The sequence below is a fragment of the Leuciscus leuciscus genome (genome assembly GCF_965113295.1).
Source record: "Leuciscus leuciscus genome assembly, chromosome: 3".
In the NCBI taxonomy this organism is placed as follows: domain Eukaryota; kingdom Metazoa; phylum Chordata; class Actinopteri; order Cypriniformes; family Leuciscidae; genus Leuciscus; species Leuciscus leuciscus.
In genome coordinates this window covers 58,108,609-58,126,869 of record NC_138727.1, presented here as the reverse complement: position 1 = coordinate 58,126,869, position 18,261 = coordinate 58,108,609, and the positions used below count along the sequence as shown (strand labels likewise).

General features: G+C 40.2%; 2 protein-coding genes and 1 long non-coding RNA gene across 3 annotated transcripts in view; 2 read left to right on the top strand and 1 right to left on the bottom strand.

The window, feature by feature from the left end:
* LOC309493740 (B-cell receptor CD22-like) overlaps positions 1–13,868 on the top strand; it is a 42,063-nt gene extending 28,195 nt beyond the window's left edge. Inside the window, exons 10-11 of the mRNA XM_082162961.1 lie at positions 11,777–11,840; positions 11,963–13,868. Coding sequence (XP_082019087.1) covers positions 11,777–11,840; positions 11,963–11,967 — 69 coding nt within the window. The 3' untranslated portion in view covers positions 11,968–13,868. The remainder of the gene's footprint in view (positions 1–11,776; positions 11,841–11,962) is intronic.
* LOC309493963 overlaps positions 1–18,261 on the bottom strand; it is a 124,735-nt gene that overhangs the window by 99,501 nt on the left and 6,973 nt on the right. The window lies entirely within an intron of this gene.
* LOC309493846 (sialoadhesin-like) overlaps positions 5,298–18,261 on the top strand; it is a 128,619-nt gene continuing 115,655 nt past the window's right edge. The window contains exons 1-2 of the mRNA XM_082163116.1: positions 5,298–7,078; positions 8,753–8,819. The gene's annotated coding sequence lies outside the window, so the exon portion shown is untranslated. The remainder of the gene's footprint in view (positions 7,079–8,752; positions 8,820–18,261) is intronic.

The window sequence follows — 18,261 nt, the reverse complement described above, 5'->3', positions numbered from 1 at the left end:
ACTTTTACTTTGAGTAAATATTTCTATAAGTACTTGTACTTTTACTTGAGTACAGTTTTTGGGTACTCTACCCACCTTTGTTCATTACTACCGAAGCTTCGAAGCTCAAAAAATGGTATTCGGACCAGCCCTACAACATACAGAGTACTGTAATCATTCATGCACATCCAGACATTCCTCATCAGTGAAAGCTGAGATTTACCTGAGAGAAATTGTTCAATTTAGGAGACATTTTCAAAAAAAAAAAAAAAGATTTAAAAAAATTTGTAAAATTTGCTTGACAGATTTTGACAACTAGTTCAACATTTTTGTATGTAATGACTCAAGCAATGAAATGAGGACTATTAGTTTTATGTGGAATGACTATTCAGCATTCACAATTTTGACAGACATGACATAAGCAAATGATAATGTTATAAAACAGCAGAGAGTTGTATGAAAGCAATTGATGCATGTCCAAAAGCATTTGCAATTTGTTGGAAGGAATGAGAAACTGCTACTATGATGTGCACAAATGACTAAATGTTGTGGAGGTTGAACTAACTGTTGTGCAAATGTAAATAGTGATGTGAGAAATGCACCAAAGCGACTGAGAAAAACTGTAATTGACACATTTTAGCATTGAGGTCTTATTTGTGGGGGTGCTGCTGTACTTATTTGCTTTATATCCAGATGTATTTCTAGTATTCTGACCACCTCATGTATGTAAATAGGGTTGACAAAAAAACTCTGAATACAATATAGAGAAACATCACATTTAACTATGACCTCAGTATTGAATTTACACATTTCTGACTGGTAGCTGACGTTAATGAAGTGTTGGTCTTGTAAGCAAGCTGCAATTAACTATTATCTTCCAATAAACATTAACTAAAGTTGGCTACATAAATTGCAACTGACTAGATTCATGAGAGGATGGCTAATGCGTTCAAATGTCAAAAATACAGTAATTTCGTAAACTTACCAGCGAGCGTTCTTCGGAAACACTGAAAATGAATGGGGTTCAGTGCAGGAACTATCAGTGTTTGGAACAATCGGCTGCTCCACGACACGCGTTACTTTCGCATTCCAAAGTTCCCATGGCAGTCTATGGGAGTGTCGTACTCGTAACTCTGTTTTTAACCGGCTCTGGATGAAAACAGTTCCAACAGAAGCAACTCGTGAGTGACTAACCGAAACACAGACTGAAAGCCGGACTGGAATAGTATAAATGGGTGGAGAGGAGCGACAGATATTCCCCTCCCCGCTCAAAGCGTCATGTAATCCACCGCTCGAGCTCCACTGAGGGTTTTCAATCTCCCGTTCGGAGCGATACTGCAGCCCACCAGAGAAAATGCGGGCGAAGTTACTTTAAAAAATGCGCTTCTTACAAATAAGAGTTGATTATTCGCTTATTTGTGCAATGCATTCGCGGGAGGAGGAAGAGGAGCACAGCTTATCTACTGTATGCTGTGACGTATGAACAGAGGGCAAAAACAATTATACATTGTTGTTATTGGGCAACAGTTGTTATTCAGAAATATTTGACCACTGAATGTCACATTTGGCCAATCAAAATCAAGTATTCCAGCGACCCGTGTCATAATAAAAGACAAAAAAAGAAAAAGAAGCCAGGGAAGTATCCTAATGAGGACACACAGGTTCGATTTTTCCCTTACACAGAGACTCTGAGACGTTGATATGACAAAGTACAAAAATATTATTTATTGGACAAAGAGAAAATGCTGGAGTGCAAGTCAATTAGGCTCAATCATAACCACAACACAATAACAATAAAGAACTACCAGGACTCGTGATTACCAGAAGCAGGACGAGCTAGTGCCAGACTTCGCTAACGTCAGCGATGGTCAAGGAGCACCCACACGTGCACTACACTGCACACACGCACACTCACGTCAACCAAGATCAATCACTATGGGTTGTAGACCACACACTGTGCATCATCAGGACCCACCACCAAATAGAGCAACTAGCCCTCCTGCTTCGGACTCACAGTGCCTGAAACACAAGAAATGCAAATTACAAAGAAGAAAATAATTGTTCTTACATATGGGTACCCAATTTACAAGACACAATATACAAAAACAAAATAACCAATACCAAACATGCGGAGATCGCGTCATTCGTCCGGCAGCAACAGATGAACAAAGTTTACAAAGACGAGCTGGAATACACAGATAAACCCCATCACTATACATCACTTAAAATAAATACGGCTACAAGAGCCAGAAAGAGACCTACCAGGAAGCCAAGCAGCAATACAACGCTTAGTGCAATATATATAACATGCGTTGGTATCCGGCAAACGGCCCGTATTGCCAATGGCTGCAAACCCTCAGCACAACGTGTGCTTATCCGCAAACAGCCCAGCACCTGACAAGAGTAACACTGTTAACCGTTTAAAGTCCGGTAGGTTCGAGCAACAATCACAAACGGCCGTCGCACTCACCACCAGCCAGAACACCAGACCGACGGAAGAATAGTGACGCACTAGAGAGGCGGTCGAACATTGATGCCATGTCCGGTGGCAAAACAGCCACCTTAAATACCCGTTGGAATGAGACACTGATTACCTGCGCGCATCTAGGGCGGAGTCAACACACGCAGAGAGGACGCCACCCAACAGCGGCACTTCACTACACTTGCACCAATGCTCCTAAAAGGACCTTTCCTCTGTATGAGAATGTAACAAATAATGAGAACTGTACCGTAAGTTTCCAGCTCTTCTCATTATGAGTCAATAGAGATTAGTCTTGTGTTATTACCGTATTGTTCTGAATAGAAGACTATGTTTTTTTCTTGGAAATACATCTGAAAAAAACAGGGTTGTCTTATATTCAGGGACTGCACTTTTACATGTCAATAATACACCCACAACAACAGGGAGCGCCAAATATGTGTAAAACGAGTGTTCCCTCCAGGAAAGATAAACACAGCGGAGTCATCAAACAACTCCCATTTAGGAGCCATGCAATATGGTGTGTCAAAGTGTAATGTTAGAAGATGGCGAGCCCAAAAGGACGAGTCAAAGAAAATCTTCCTGCGGTCCTAAAGGCGGCCGCTTCGGGGAGGTTGGCGGGCGAGTGTGTCGGTGCGTGACCGATGGGAGGTTGGCAGGCGAGTGTGTCGGTGCGTGGCCGAGGGGAGAAATGAGGGGCTTCCCATAACCAGAGCCGTCATCCACTGGATATTGCCAAAGAGCTGAACCATACCCACGAGCGAGGCCCCTCATTTCTTATTTTGGCTACTGTATATAATGACACACTTAGGCTACATGCCCAGTGCATGCCCTCTGACTTCAGGGAGAAGCTGCTGTGTTTTCAGCGCTATAAAAAAATCATATTACCTGGATCAGATAGGTAATGCAGATCAAACACCTGTGTTTTATGACCTTTAGAATATGAAAAATATGCAATATGAAAATTATTTTCAAATAAAATTACTTTCTTTATAAAAGACATGATTTGGCCCTCAAAAAGCTTTTTTCCAAAAGGTGCATCTTGAAAAAGTGGGATCTTATAATCAGGGTCGTCTTACTTTCAGAGAAATACGGTAAATGTCCAACTCTGTCGGCCTTCTCTCGACACCAGTGCAGGAACACTATGAGTGTGCAGTTTAAACATTTCAAAATGGTTAAACTTTATAAATGGATCTCATTTTTGTCTAATTTTTTGTCTCAGACAAACAGGAATATGCTGTGGTGGACGATGGCACACACCAAAACATTACAGTCTTCATGTAACTGTGTGGGTGGAGCCTGACAGGAGTGTTTTGAAAAGAATCAGGAAAATATGACAATGGATTCAAGTGGAAATCAAAGGCTTGTGGCCGGCAAATAATGCCATCATGGAACTATATTGTTGCTTTATGCGTTGTGACTAGGTTGATTAAACTTGCTTATAGGTAAAGCTAATTGTTTATTAGTTTTTGTAATTATTTGTGTCACTTAAACATTTTTAAGCTCTGTGTAGAAATACAACTGTTTAAATATTAAATTCACTTTAAATACTTAACATTTGGAAATCATCTTTATTCAATAAATTACTAGTGTCAACACTAATACCCATGGATCCTTGCAATGCCAACTTTTCACAATCCAATCAACAAGTCCCACTCATTTTTTTTTTTTACATGATTCATAAAGATTCATAAATGTTGTTTCTGATGCTCAAAAAAGTGTTTATTTCAGGTTTGTCCAGACAATTCCCAATTTGTATTTTATTTAGAAGTCAGGACTTCCATTACTAGAGCTGAAATATTTGGTATGTGAAAAGGCCTCAACCGTTACTCTGACAGGACTGATTTCCTCTTCCTCTTCCTCTTCTGTGTGACGTCCCTCAGCGTCTCTCCATCGCTTAATGAAGATCACATGATCAACAATGTGATGCTGATGTCAAAAGTTCATGCATTTGGTTTTCTCACCTACAAAAGAGGAAACAGTGTATAACCATGTTTAGAGACGTGTGATGCATTCAAAAAGGACAAGGCAACTGACACATTAAAAAACTTAATAGTTATCATGATAAAAACATTCAGATGAATCAATTCTGCTTCATCAGCGTGTTTAAAGTTCTTTATTAACTTCCAGATTGCTATTAATCAGTACATTGGAGGTTTATCAAGTGCACATGTGGCGATGCTAGCGATGAAATGTGTGTTTTGACGTCACTGCTACTGCAATACCTTCCAGTGTTTTACAAGCTAGGATAGTTGGTCTGTATATGCAAAATAAAGTACAGTTGTTAAAGCAATTATTTTCTCTGTTTCTTAAGAACAGGTTCCTTGTCATTACTATCTGTATGCAACTTATGGAAAATAGATGTTCCCAAGTTTGAAAGCATTATTACATGAGCATCTTGCTCATGGACCGACGTAAAGTTTCTCTCGGTTTAACTTTTATGCCAATAGACTAATGTTGTTCAAATGTAAAACTCTTCCTCTGCTTGATCTGCACTAGGTGATGTGTCATAAGCTCATGTGAAAGTATAATGTGTTAATCACGTGTCATTCAGAGTGTGAAAACGCCTATACTGGTTTCATCCTGATCATTTGTAGTGCTGTCACTGGTCACGGGTGTTGGTGAAACGGGTAAGAGCATGATTTTATAACTGTTCTGTTAAATATCTTAAGTGTGGGGGATTTATGGGAGATTGGTTGGGGCTAGTTGTCACAGGGCTGTGTCTCAGTAACTATATGGTTTAAAATCAAAAGTCTAATAGCACTAAAATGTTTTCTCTAGCAGTGTTTTGTATGTTGGTGACAAACAAGTCGATAAAAAACTTTAATCTTTTAACAACATATAACTGTGTAATACAAGCTGACTATATAATGAAAGCTGCTGTCAATCAAAAGGTGGCAGGGACAGAAGTTGGACAGTCCGTACTCACGCAGTGCGAAAATGACTGTTGCGCAGCTATAGTCAAGATCAGTGTTGTGTAAGTTTCTTCCAAACTGTAATACATTATAGGTTACTTGTTACTGTTGTTTAATAGTAATTATTTACCTTACAATATTACTGTCTCAGAATTGTAATGCGTTACAATACTCCTGTATTACTTTTGAGTTACTTTCACCAAAGTAACTACAGAAGTAGAACTTAACATTCTAAAAATGACAAAATGTACTACCGAGCATTTTACATCCAGTAGAAGGCGGTATGATGTAGCATAATGACTGTGGGCTATCCAGGCTACTAACAATATAGCATATAATTGGCAAAGTTAAGGCTCAAGCCAATGCAAGAAAGGATGACAGACAGAATCACAAACGATCCAAGTCTGCTAAAAGTATGCTAGAGGTAAAGTGATTATCTGGCAATATCTGGGAATAGCTTGGGCCTATTTAAACACAACATAACTGTGTGTAAACTCTAATGCCATGACAAGTTGCACATTTGTTCTTTTCTCATTGTTGCCATTGTTTTATTCTCTTTGAATTCAAGAGGTTCACAACACAAAACTGTCATGCACAAAGTGCGCATGATGAACATAACTTATGCTTTCTCGGGAAGTATAAAGTGCAGTTGGAGGACCAACCCTCAGCCTCAGTCATTTTAATCCATATAAATAACATATAGGCTAAACATAGCCTAACTGATTTGAAAGAAAACACAGAACAAATAGAGATCCTTAGGCCTATATGCCTCTAAAAAGACTAACATTGTGCAGCATCCACCTGGACGATGTGACGGCAGCCATATTGCGCCAGAACACCCACAACACACCAGCTTATTGGTGGAGAGGAGACAGTGATGAAGCCAATGAGAATATATGGGGATGATTAGGAGGCCATGATGATGGATTGAGGCCAATGGGCTAATTTGGCCAGGATGCTGGGGTTAAACCCCTGGGATTTTTAATTACTACAGAGAATCAGGACCTCGGTTTAATGTCTCGTCTGAAGGACGGTGCTCTTTCACAGTATAGTGTCCCCATCACTATACTGGAGCGTTAGGACCCACATAGGCCACAGGGTGAGCGCCCCCTGCTGGCCACACTAACACCTCTTCCAGCAGCAACCTAGTTTTCTCAGGAGGTCTCCCATCCAGGTACTGACCAGACTGCTTGGATCAGCTCGACGTCACTTTCCCCCGGCCAACAGCCATCTGCGGCAAAAGTAGGGTCTGCTGAGACATCACGACGGGCCGGCCACTCTCGCCCAGTTGCATCGACCAGAACTGCTGGCGGACTGAGGCCAAACTGTTGCAGGATGGCTTGTTTTAGATCATCGTAAATCAGGAGGTTCTGTACAGGCACTTCTCAACCCAAACCTCCTGGTTTACCCAGCTCCGGAAGAGCTCACGTTGGGCCTGGACGAGGGCTTGGAAACAGCGTTACTGATCGTCCCTCATTTCCCTAAGCGCCTGGTGAAGTCCCTGATGGAGTCCTGCTGGCGATTTAACATTTGCAAATGGCGAACCTAACGAGGATTGCATGACGACAGCGGTGTTTCTTCTTCCTTTCTTGTGTTTCGACACAGATACAGCGCACAACTCCTCAGTCCACTCTCTCTCAGAATCCCCCAGTTTCCCAGTGGCTTTTATCCGTTTCTCCATTCCAATTACTGCAACAAGACACAGGTGTTTGTAGTTTTGCACTTGACCTGCTTACTCACCGCTCATCTCCAGTCTCTCTATCCCTCTGCAGACTTCACTGAACCACACACCCCCTCGCCACAGACATATATACTGTATAATATATTTGATGAAACATCTAATGCAATGAGAATATGAAAAACGTAATGTGTAACAATGAGACAGAAACGACAAGACTAACGGCCAGTTGCATAAGCCGCTAAGACTAGTCTTACAAGTTAGTCATCACATTTTCTTCTTTAAAACTGTTCATAACTTTACGTCAGTTACATAAAAACGTACTTTGGACTAATCTGATACCGAAAAGTAAGACTGACTGATCTGATCTATCATACTAGATCTTAAGACAGTAGCTACGTTTACATGGACACAATCGGAATGAAATCAATCCGATTGATGAATCCGAACAAGGTGTTTACATGACTGATAAATAAAGTAATCAGATTGATGTGCGCGTTTATATGTCACAAGTTTCAAATCGGATCTGATGTTTTGACATGCGCACACTGCACGAATATACAGAGTTTCCCGCTTTTCGCGCATAAATATTCTCCTCTATTGGTTCTTTATTTGTTTTAAACAGCAGACGTAATATTAATTCGTCTCTGGTCATAATTTAGAGCATATTAACCGTTTTGCCGTGCTGCTTATCACGCAGTAAAAATGCCCCTCCCCGCGGCCAAAACCAGTCGTCTGTGGATGACAATCCAAAACAAGGACTGGTGGGACGTTGTCCTGCTTCACTTCACAGACGCGCGAATGAAATGAGAATTTTAGAATGACAGGAAACTTATTAATATGACACTTTATTCAACAGGAAGAACAGCTCGTTCCGCGCGTCATACGCTAGTTAACATCATCGCACATGCGCAGTCCTTTCAGTTTCGGTTTTCAATCCGATCAAGTGTCTACATGTTCTCTCGATCGGATTACAAAAGGGATAAACCACCCTTTCAATCCGATCGAAATTTCATTCGGATCGAGCTCAATCGGATCGATTAAGGTGTTTACATGAAGGTTTTTTAGTCCGATTGAGCCGTCAATCCGATTATAAGTGTCCATGTAAACGCAGCTACTGTCTTAATGTCACGATCACCGACTCCATGACCTCCCTCTCTGGCCGCCAGAGGGCGCCGTCACCCGAATACTGACTTTCCCTTAAGAAATGCATCTCCCATAGTACATCATTCCTGGACTAATCCCGCATCCACCTGCCATCACTGATCACTCATGCACCTGCATCTCGTTTCCACACACACATAAAAACTAAGTTCACATTACAACCAGTGCGAAGTCTTGTTTTGCTGTTGTGAACATTTCTGAGCGTTTCTCCCGTGTTTCTGCCTACCTGTGTTTGACCCCATCTGATCTGATCTTCTCGTTGCCTGCCGCCTGCCTATTGACCCTCTGCCTTGTATCTGGACTCCGTTTTGCTTGCTGCCTGCCTCTGAACCCTTGCTTGGATTATCATCTCATCTTTGCCTGCCCTGCTCTGTCCATTCTGCCCGTGCCTGACCTTTTCCTGTCGACTATTCTATTAATAAACCTGTTGCAAATGGACCAGACTGATTCTGATGATTCATTACACTTATCATAATGGCTATATTTATGTAACTGGCCCTTAAAGTTGAAAAATAAGCCACTGTACATTTGTTGTAGGTGTTGATAGTGACATCACTCAGAATGGCTCCTCCTCTTCCTCTGATCGTTCTTCTCATGCTTCATGGTTAGTCAATGCAACACTTCAGAAACACTCAAGATAAATTGGATACTACATTTTTTATGCACAAGCAGCTGCTAAATTGTTCAGGATTAATTCTGTGTTTCAGGGGTTTCTGGTGCTGATTGGGGTGTGAGTTACAGTCCTTTACACATCTGTGCACTAAAGGACTCAACAGTGATAATGAGATGCACTTATACATACCCTACTGGACATCAGATCAAGAAAGTGTTCTGGTTCAAAAAGTCTATAAAGGGTGAAGAGCCTCCAGATCTGTCTAATGACACTGAATACAGTCAGAGGCTTCAGTATCTGGGAGATAAACAGCAGAACTGCACCGTCAGACTGAGTCATGTGACACTGAAGGATTCACACATGTACTATTTCAGATTCATCACTGATAAAGACAAATGGATTGGTAAACCTGGAGTGACTCTTACTGTCATGTGACTTTGATCCCGGTTAGAGAGCGCAGTTGAAAACAACAAGGTTAGGCTACTAGTGTGTCTCCGTAACGAGTTTGCCCGGGATATCGAGATCGCCCAAAATGTCAGGGATTCGGCTTTTGCGTTCTACAGTCGCCATTCATTATGTTTACTGTGGCGAGCAGGACGAGGCTGAGGGCCGCGGGAGAATGACGCGAGGCCGGTGGCGTCATTACTGAGACGCATCGGTCTCCTGTCTCTCACGGAGGAGCGGGAATTTTCTTAGCAATGTTAAAACGCACATCAACCGATCACTTGTTTAGCGTTCATGTAAACACTACATTCAGATTCACCAATCAGAATGAATTCAGTTAGATTGAAACAAAAGGTGTGCATGTAAACAATGAATGGCGACTGCAGAAAGCAAAAGCCGAATCCCGGACATTTTGGACGATCGCGACGGCCGGACATGTCCGGGAAAAAGAGGATGGTAACCCCTACTACTCAGCTTTCTCCTACTACTCAGCTTTCTCCACAGAACAAGAGCCTGTTAGCTTAGCTTCCAAAGAAAGACGGCTGAAACTATGTGTACATTCTGTGAGTGAGATCCCACCTCCTATGGGCGGGTTGAAAACATGCGGGAAAGCTCCTCCTACTGGCTGTAGTCTTTAGCCTCTGGCCAGAAAATCCTCCAATGACGCAAAATGACGATTTTTGCGTCATCAGAGGATTTTTTCCAGACAAAAAATACATAAATCTCTTGTCTCAGGGGGATATGAGGGTGGAAAGCACGGTAATTCGAAAATACTACAGGTTTTCTACTAATACAAAGCTTAATGCTAAATCCTGAAGTATCCCTTTAACTGAGAGAAGAGACAGAAACAATGAACTCCTGCTGCAGTCAGTCAGAAGAGAGGATTCAGGCAGATATAGCTGTGATGTAGACGGACACACTCATATCTCTCCTGCTGTTCAGCTCAATGTCATGTGTGAGTACAGATTCATTTATTCTTTTTAAGATTAGGAAATCATGTTTGAATTAGATGATTTAAGGTTTTCATTTTTGTACTTTTTAGACCCTCCAAAGAACGTCTCAGTGTCCATCAGTCCATCTGGTGTAATAGTGGAGGGAGATTCAGTGACTCTGAACTGCATCAGTGACTCAAACCCTCCTGCAGAAATCAGCTGGATTAAAGGAGGAACGATTGTAGGATCTGGAAGAATCTACAACATCTCAAAGATCAGCTCTGATGACAGTGGAGAATACAAGTGCAAGTCCATCAATAAACATGGAGAGAAATACTCTGATAATGTGACTTTAAACGTATGTGAGTTAATAATCATTTGCACATTGTTTAAAATTTCCAAACACATAATTTTGTAATAGTTATTTTCATTTTTGTCTGTTTTAGACCAACCCAGGAACGTCTCAGTGTTGATGAGTGGATCTGGTGTAATAGTGGAGGGAGATTCAGTGACTCTGAACTGCATCAGTGACTCAAACCCTCCTGCTCTGAACTTCAGCTGGTTTAAGGAGAATGAAACCTCAGCTGTTGGATCTGGACAGAGTTTCAGTGCACTACAGAGTGGACGCTTCTACTGTCAGGCTCACAATCAACATGGATCTCAGAGATCAGACGCTGTAACTGTCACTGTTAAAGGTAGAGCGGCTCATACTTACATTACTCTTTTTAAAGTAATTCAAATAAATCTGTTCAGATGTTTTATTCTTTTTGTCTCAGTTGCAGGACGTCTGGTGATATTATACATATCCATTGGAGGGGTTTGTGGAGCTGCAGTGATCATTACGATGTTAGTGATTTGGTAAGATGTGTGTCTGTGGTACTCTCTCGTGTGTGTGTGAATGACTAAATAAGAAAGTTGTGAATTCAGTGAGACGTCATGATGAACGTGAACTAAGCCAAAATTCCCCATCCTATCTTTCCACACTGACAGCAACTCAGTTAGTTATTGAATAATGAAATCTGAAGCTCATTTCTGCAGTAAATCCTGAAGATAGACCAGATTTCATCACATTCAAAGTGGCAGTGCCACGTCCTAGAGAAATATCATTAGTTCAAATCATATCTATGTATTAATCATCAAATAGGTTCTGATTGGTTGTAATTGTTTCAAATCATTGTCTTTAAAGGGGAACCAGGTGTTTGAAAAAATAATTTGGTTTTCAGTAGTTTACTAAATTCATTTGTAACTAAAAGTGAAAGTCTGAATTAGTGACTTTTTCTAGTGAGTTGTTTATAGACATTAATTATTTTCTCTTTATTCTGTTTTTTTTTTTTTTTTTTTTTTTTTATGGCAAAGATTAATCATGACAGACGCGATGCTTATGATGTTGAATTGAGTGATCCTGTGTATGAGAATGTAACGGTAAGTGTTTCCTACAGAAGACTAAACTCTCTTCACCTTTAGCCAAAAGGAATTAAACACTCAATGTCAATGTGAACATATCTATATTGACTAAGAATATGGGAATTTAAATAACACACTCCTGTTTTTACTTTGTCTTCATTCATAAAGGCTGCTCAACCTGATGATTGTAAACCCGAACTGGACTCGTCTCTGTATGAAAATCTTCGAGCAAGTAAGAATACCCACTAGATAGAGACAAAACCCAATCTATTAGCCTTTCCTCTTGACAAATGTTGATGATGCTTTTATTGACATATTTCAAGTTTTAACTTTCTTTCTTTCTTTCTTATTCAGACTAACAAGAGGATATAGTGTTTTGGACACAGTAAATTTTACAGCCTTTATTCATCTCTTTGTGGGAGGAGCCCTGAATGATTGACAGGAGTGCCCTGATGATGTGTGACTGAAGTAATTAAGGGATCGTTTTATAGATGGATGTGCGATAATGAAAGTAAACGGTTAATGAATTTATGTAAAACTGTGTAATCACTAGGTTGTGTGTTTCTCTTTATGCTTTTTTTTTTAATCATGTGTGAATCTTACTTCATTGAGATTATTAATGTTTTTGACCGTGAGTATCGGTATTGTTCATGTTTCCAATAAAAGGCAGAAGAAAATAAGGCTCTAGTGTAAAACTCCACACTTTTCTGTCATTCAATAAATCAAGAATAACAGCATAAGAAATATTAAAGACCATTACACTTAGAGATTGCTAAAAAAAATTAAAAAATAAATAGATCAAACTACATAAGATTATTAATATAAGGATTACTGCACAAAATAACACTCGCAATCTTGCTGTTGTTCGGAACAACAACATTTCAATAAAAAAAAGTCCTTAATATACAGCAACTTACGTTTCAACTTATTCCTTCTACAACGATGAAAACAGTTCCAACAGAAACAAGTTGTGAGTGACTAACCGAAACACAGACCACTCGAGCTCTACTTCGGGTTTTCAGTCTCCCGCTCAGAGCGATACTGCAGCCAGCCAGAGAAAACACGGCCGATAATAACAATAACTTTTGTTTTCTATAGTGCCTTTAAAGGAGCTTACAGTATAAGACAATACAAGTAAAGTAATAAACAAAATACAAAATAAATCAAACAAAAAAGCATAGGTGGATTAAATAAACAAGAAACCAGCAATGATTACCACAATCAACAATAACCTAACTTTCCTAACCAAACCTAACAAACAGTTTTTAAATGCGTTTTAAAAATTCCAAGCAATTCGCTTTTCTGCAGCTGAAAAGAATAGCATGGGGCGCAATTTTGCAATATCTCTGAGATATAAAAAAAAGAAGTCTTAACAACGTTTTGTACACGAGGGTCAAATGTTAATGGAGAATTAAAGATAACTCCAAGATTCCTTAATTTCTTCTGAAACTCAAATACAGAACCATCAGAACCACAGAATAGTGATGTCCGGTTCGTGAACGAATCGTTCTTTTGAACCGGTTCTTTTTAGTGAACTGGTCGAACCAGTACACTAAATCGGACTGAATCGTTCGAAACAGATCGCGTCTTGAGTCAGCGCTGATCCACAAGTTACTAAAGTTACTCACTTTCGGACATGCCTGAGTCCTGACAGTCCCTTCGACTAGAAATATACCAATATCCCGGAGTATATTTTACTCCAGTAAATCCAACAGTTCACTGAGCTGAGACATGTTGTGCTGAGAGAAGTGATGAGCACGAGCAGCTGATACTGCGCATGCGCGCACTACCGTACGTACAGGTACAGCGGTTCTCGGATCACCAGTACAGAACCAAGAACTGTTTCTTTCGGACACGTTCAACACGGAGAACCGATGAGCTGGAGAGACTGCGCATGCGTGATAGCACCGTCTCTGAACCGAACTTTCTTTTGGCCAACTGATGCTGTGCTGATACATGAGCACGGGTGAACCGAGGACTTGAATGAGGGCCCGAATTCAGCGAAATGTAAGTTTATTCAATTACAAATAAAATAAAATTGATGAAGACCAGTTTATTCACTTTAGATCTTTAAGACATGTAAAACATCCGCGTTTGCGCATCGCCTTAGGCCTACTACAGGGTTCATTTTCAAAACGTAAATGTAAGAAACTTATCCGAGATGATTATGACGATGAGTACTATTATTTAACTGAAGTTATGATTACAAATGCCTTTATTTTAATGTATATTTATCCGCCGAGATGATAGAAATGACGTCATTACGGAACCGGTTCATTGACACGAACTGTCCGAAAGAACCGGTTCGCGGAAAAGAACCGGACTTCCCATCACTACCACAGAACCAACCAAACAGGCGGCTATAAAAGTCATGTCATAAAAGTCATAACATTTATGAGTCATACAAATTTTCGAAAAACCAGATTGAAGTTGCTCAAGTGAGGCAAAATCATGTTGCACAAAATTCTGAAAACAGGGCACCCGAAAAACGTGCCGCACTCGCATTAGAACTAAAGTAGAGGAAGGTTGTTATAGCAAGGAGCAGAGCGAGTATAACTTGATTTCACGGACCTTGCGAGGAGCAAATAAATCCAGGTTAATAGCCAGCGCATTATTTAGCAGTGAAATGTCATCATCCAAGGGCGTTGAGCCGAATTCAGTAAGAGATGAGACAACAACAGTTGCAAATACTGTCTGATCAGTTGATTTCCAGCTTACAGCAGCAAACTATGGGATCCAGAATTTATTTGTGACATGGCCTTCCTCACAGATTATATGACTGCGCATCTGAATTATCTGAACACACAGTTACAAGGTCGGTCTCGGACTGCTTCAGACCTCTATGCGCATATGAACGCTTTCCAACGTAAACTAAACCTTTTTCACAGCGGATTTTCGTCCAAATTTGACACACTTCTCTGCCTGCGAGGAGATGTGCAAAGATGCTCCCAAATGCAAGATGTGTTTCGCCAAGTACAGAAAAGAAATTGAAAGTCTACAAGAGCAGTTCAGAATTCACTTCCAGATCTTTCACATCATCCAGCCTTGCATATGTCAGGGTATTGTAAATTACCTTAGAGATGTGCTGTTCTATCCAGCCCACCAGGGGGACTCAAGGAGTACTGAATGCACAAGTTACACACGAGTAAGTGTGTTCCTGATGTAAACAAGCTGAATACAGTGTTGTTCCATGCAGCTCTTCAAAAAACCTCAAGAGTGATTAATGCCTCCTTGTTAATGCATACTAGAACGCATAGACCTCTTCACAGACCCTCTAAATGCAGCTGTCAGTGTGGAGCCTGAAGAGATACAGCTAGAGCACTGGTCACACCGGTTGTAAGTTTGCAGCTAGAACTCTACAAACGTATATTGCGAGCCTTCGATCCCTCCATTACCATTACTCCAAGTTTAGAGAAGAGTATTATTGCTAGTTTTAATTTAACACGTATGCAGTGCAGTCGGCCTTCAGTCTAGATTATTGCCATATGTGCAGTGGAATGACAAATCCCTTTCCCAGTTGCAACCAATCTCCTCCTTGGTTTTCCTGAATTATAAAGTGGTAATTTTTGGTTCTCTTAAAGCATTATGGAACAAGAAAAAGCAAATGTCTGTGTTGTACAGGATACAGCTTCTGCCAGGTCAGGATTTGCTTAAAGGTTTAAAGCAGTTCGCAGGCCTCTTATCAACACACAAAAGAGGAAGCGAGACTAAGGGTTTTAGTGAAGATGATCTTATAGAGTCCCATCAAACTCAATAAATTAATTTCAAGAAAAAAGGATCACGGTTGCATTTGTTCACTCAGCAGGAACTCAGTAGCTGTGTCCCAAAGTGAAGGCTGCGTCCTTCGAAGGCCGTATTTGAAGGCCGGATGGCCGTATTTGAAGGCCGATTGCGTCACCGCGGCGCGACGAAGACTGTCCCAATTCAAACACTGCACGCTTCGAAGGCCGCGTTTGAAGGCAGATTGCGTCTCAGCAGTGCTAAGAAGGCTGTCCCAATTCAAACTCTGCACGCTTGGAAGGCCGGTTGCGTCACCGCGGCGCAACGAAGGCTGCTCCAGTTTGGTATGTCATTCAAATGCGCCGCCAAATGCGCACTTCATTTCTCTGACAAACGAAGGAGACAAAATGGACACTTCGTGGCCTACCCTTCCCCAGAATTCATAGCGCGCCGGTGACGACCAGTATATAAACGGTGAGTGACGACGCAACTTCACGCAAGTTTATTCCAAAAAAATGTCGGGCGTCTGTAGTGTGGTGGCCGAGGAATTCACTTATAAATGTATTGTGTTTTAATTTATTAAAATAACTAGCGAAACAAGTGTTAAAAGCATGAATATGGACCAATCACTGAACCCCCTGTGTGAAAACAATCAACTGAGTTAAATTAAGCAAATACTAAATTTAATATCAACAAAATGCTTTTCTTGCTTAGTTGTTTGGTTTTGTTCTAGTATAAATATCAAAAAAATATTATATTAAGAAGCATTTATTAGACAAGCAAAAGTTATTGTATTGTTTTGGGGAAAAAATATCTCCATTAAGTGAGTTTATGCTTAAAATAAGCAAAATAATCTGCCAAATGGGGTAAGAAAAATAATATTGTTTTCAATTTGATTTAAGATTATTTTGCTTAACCCATTAGCAGATTATTTTATTGTTTTAAGCAATACTCACCTAATTTCCCCCCAAAACAGGAAATGTTTTACTTGTCTAGTAGGCTAAATGCTTCTTGATTTAAGAATTTTCAGATGTTTGAACAAGAAACAAGACAAAATAGTAAGTAAAAAAATATTTTTTGCAGTGAATTTCAAGTAGGAGGGTATATTCAAGTAAATAAAAACAGGAGCACAAATCCATCTGAAATGTGGTAGATAAAAATACCTGAAAAACATAGCGGCGTCTGCAATACATCGTTTAATTTACCTGAAATAGCCAGCGAAACAAGTGTTAAAACCCAGGGGTGTTTCTTAAAAAACCTGAACTTAAACTAAAAAACTGCAGCTTCATTTATCAGGTGGTCTGAGGCAAAACCTGTTGTAATTCTTTTTGTTTCAGGGACCGAGGAGCAGACGGCTGACTTCATTCAATTAAGGGCCGAAAATGATTATCTATTTACAGGGGCCAAAAACTCGGCTACTGTGGCTTGGAGGTAAAAGTCATAAAGTCATTAAAGTCATAAACCATTTGTAATATTTCCACTAGCTGCCTCTTGTATGCAAAAATTAACCCTCACCCTATACAAAGCCCACAGCAATGAGACAACTAGTTAAGGCAATAGTCTTTCTCTTTTTATGTATTTTTTTTTTGTCTACAAACGTCTTAAGCAAACTTGAGGATCCAGGAATATAATCCAGGAGTATTTTGTATGCATGTACTGCTGTGTGATTTTTCTAATGTTAAGATTGCAACCCTGTCTTAATATTTTTCATAAGTCTTTCCTTTTTTAGGAAAATTCTGGAGAAAATGGACCTGCTGGGGAAGGTCACTCCCTTGCAGGCCAAAAGAAAATGGGACAACTTAAAAAAAAAAAATACAAGGTAAGCAAGTTAATTGACACATCTTTGCTGAAATGTATTGTGGTGTTCTTGTTGTTAACAACAGGTATGGTGTATTTGCTCTGCCTTAGGATTGCAAGTGTCCTGGGACAGGTGAGGGGGTGAGCGGGAAATCCACTGCTGAAACTTGGCCATGGTTTCTCCTCATGGATGAGGTTTTGGGACAGAGGCCTTCCAACAACCCCCCTGTCCTAATTGCCTCCCTCCCTGAGGACAAACCAGGGCCAAGTTCAGCCCCGGCAGCCAGAAAAAGAGGCAGCGATGAGCTCATTGAGCTAATGAGGGAGGACATGCGATTTCAGAGGGAAACGGAGGAGAGGAGAGCACAAGAGAGCAGGGAGAGAATGGACAGACTGTTTTCTCTCCTTGAGAGAATGGTAGAAAATTTAAAATTTTTAATTAGTTAAGCAATTTTGGTATTTATGTTTTTTGTCACTTATTTTTACATGAAACAAAGTCATTTCTGTACACTGTTTGTGTTGAGTTAAAACCTATATGGAATTTAAGTTATTTGTAAATGAGGCAAGGCAATTTTTGTACATTGTTTATTTTTGTAATACGTTTTACATATAAAAAAAAAAATAAAATACATTTGGAAATAAAACAATTGTTCTTGACTTGTATACATGTTTTTTTTAGCATGTAAAATGAAAATGATTTCAAGTACTTTTTACAAATATTTACAACAACAGGAAAACAATTCAAATTAATGGTACATAAATCAGATAATATATATATATATATATATATATATATATATATATATATATATATATATATATATATATATATATATATATGTATATGTATGTACACTTTCAGCTGAGCAGGGAGACCCTGATGGTGCTGCTGGACTGGGATGTGCTCCACAATAGAGACCCTGGTAACGAATGGCCACCTCCTCCTCAGCGACCCGGTGGACAGTGGAACGAGGCATATCAAATGCTCTGGAGACGACCCTGTATGATGTACCACACGCCAGCCAGAAAAGAAATACCAGGGTCTCTATTGTGGAACCCCATCCCTGTTGCCGGTCATTTCTCAACAGGTCCAGCAGCACTCTCAGGGCCTCCCTGCTCAGCCGAAAATCAGGTCA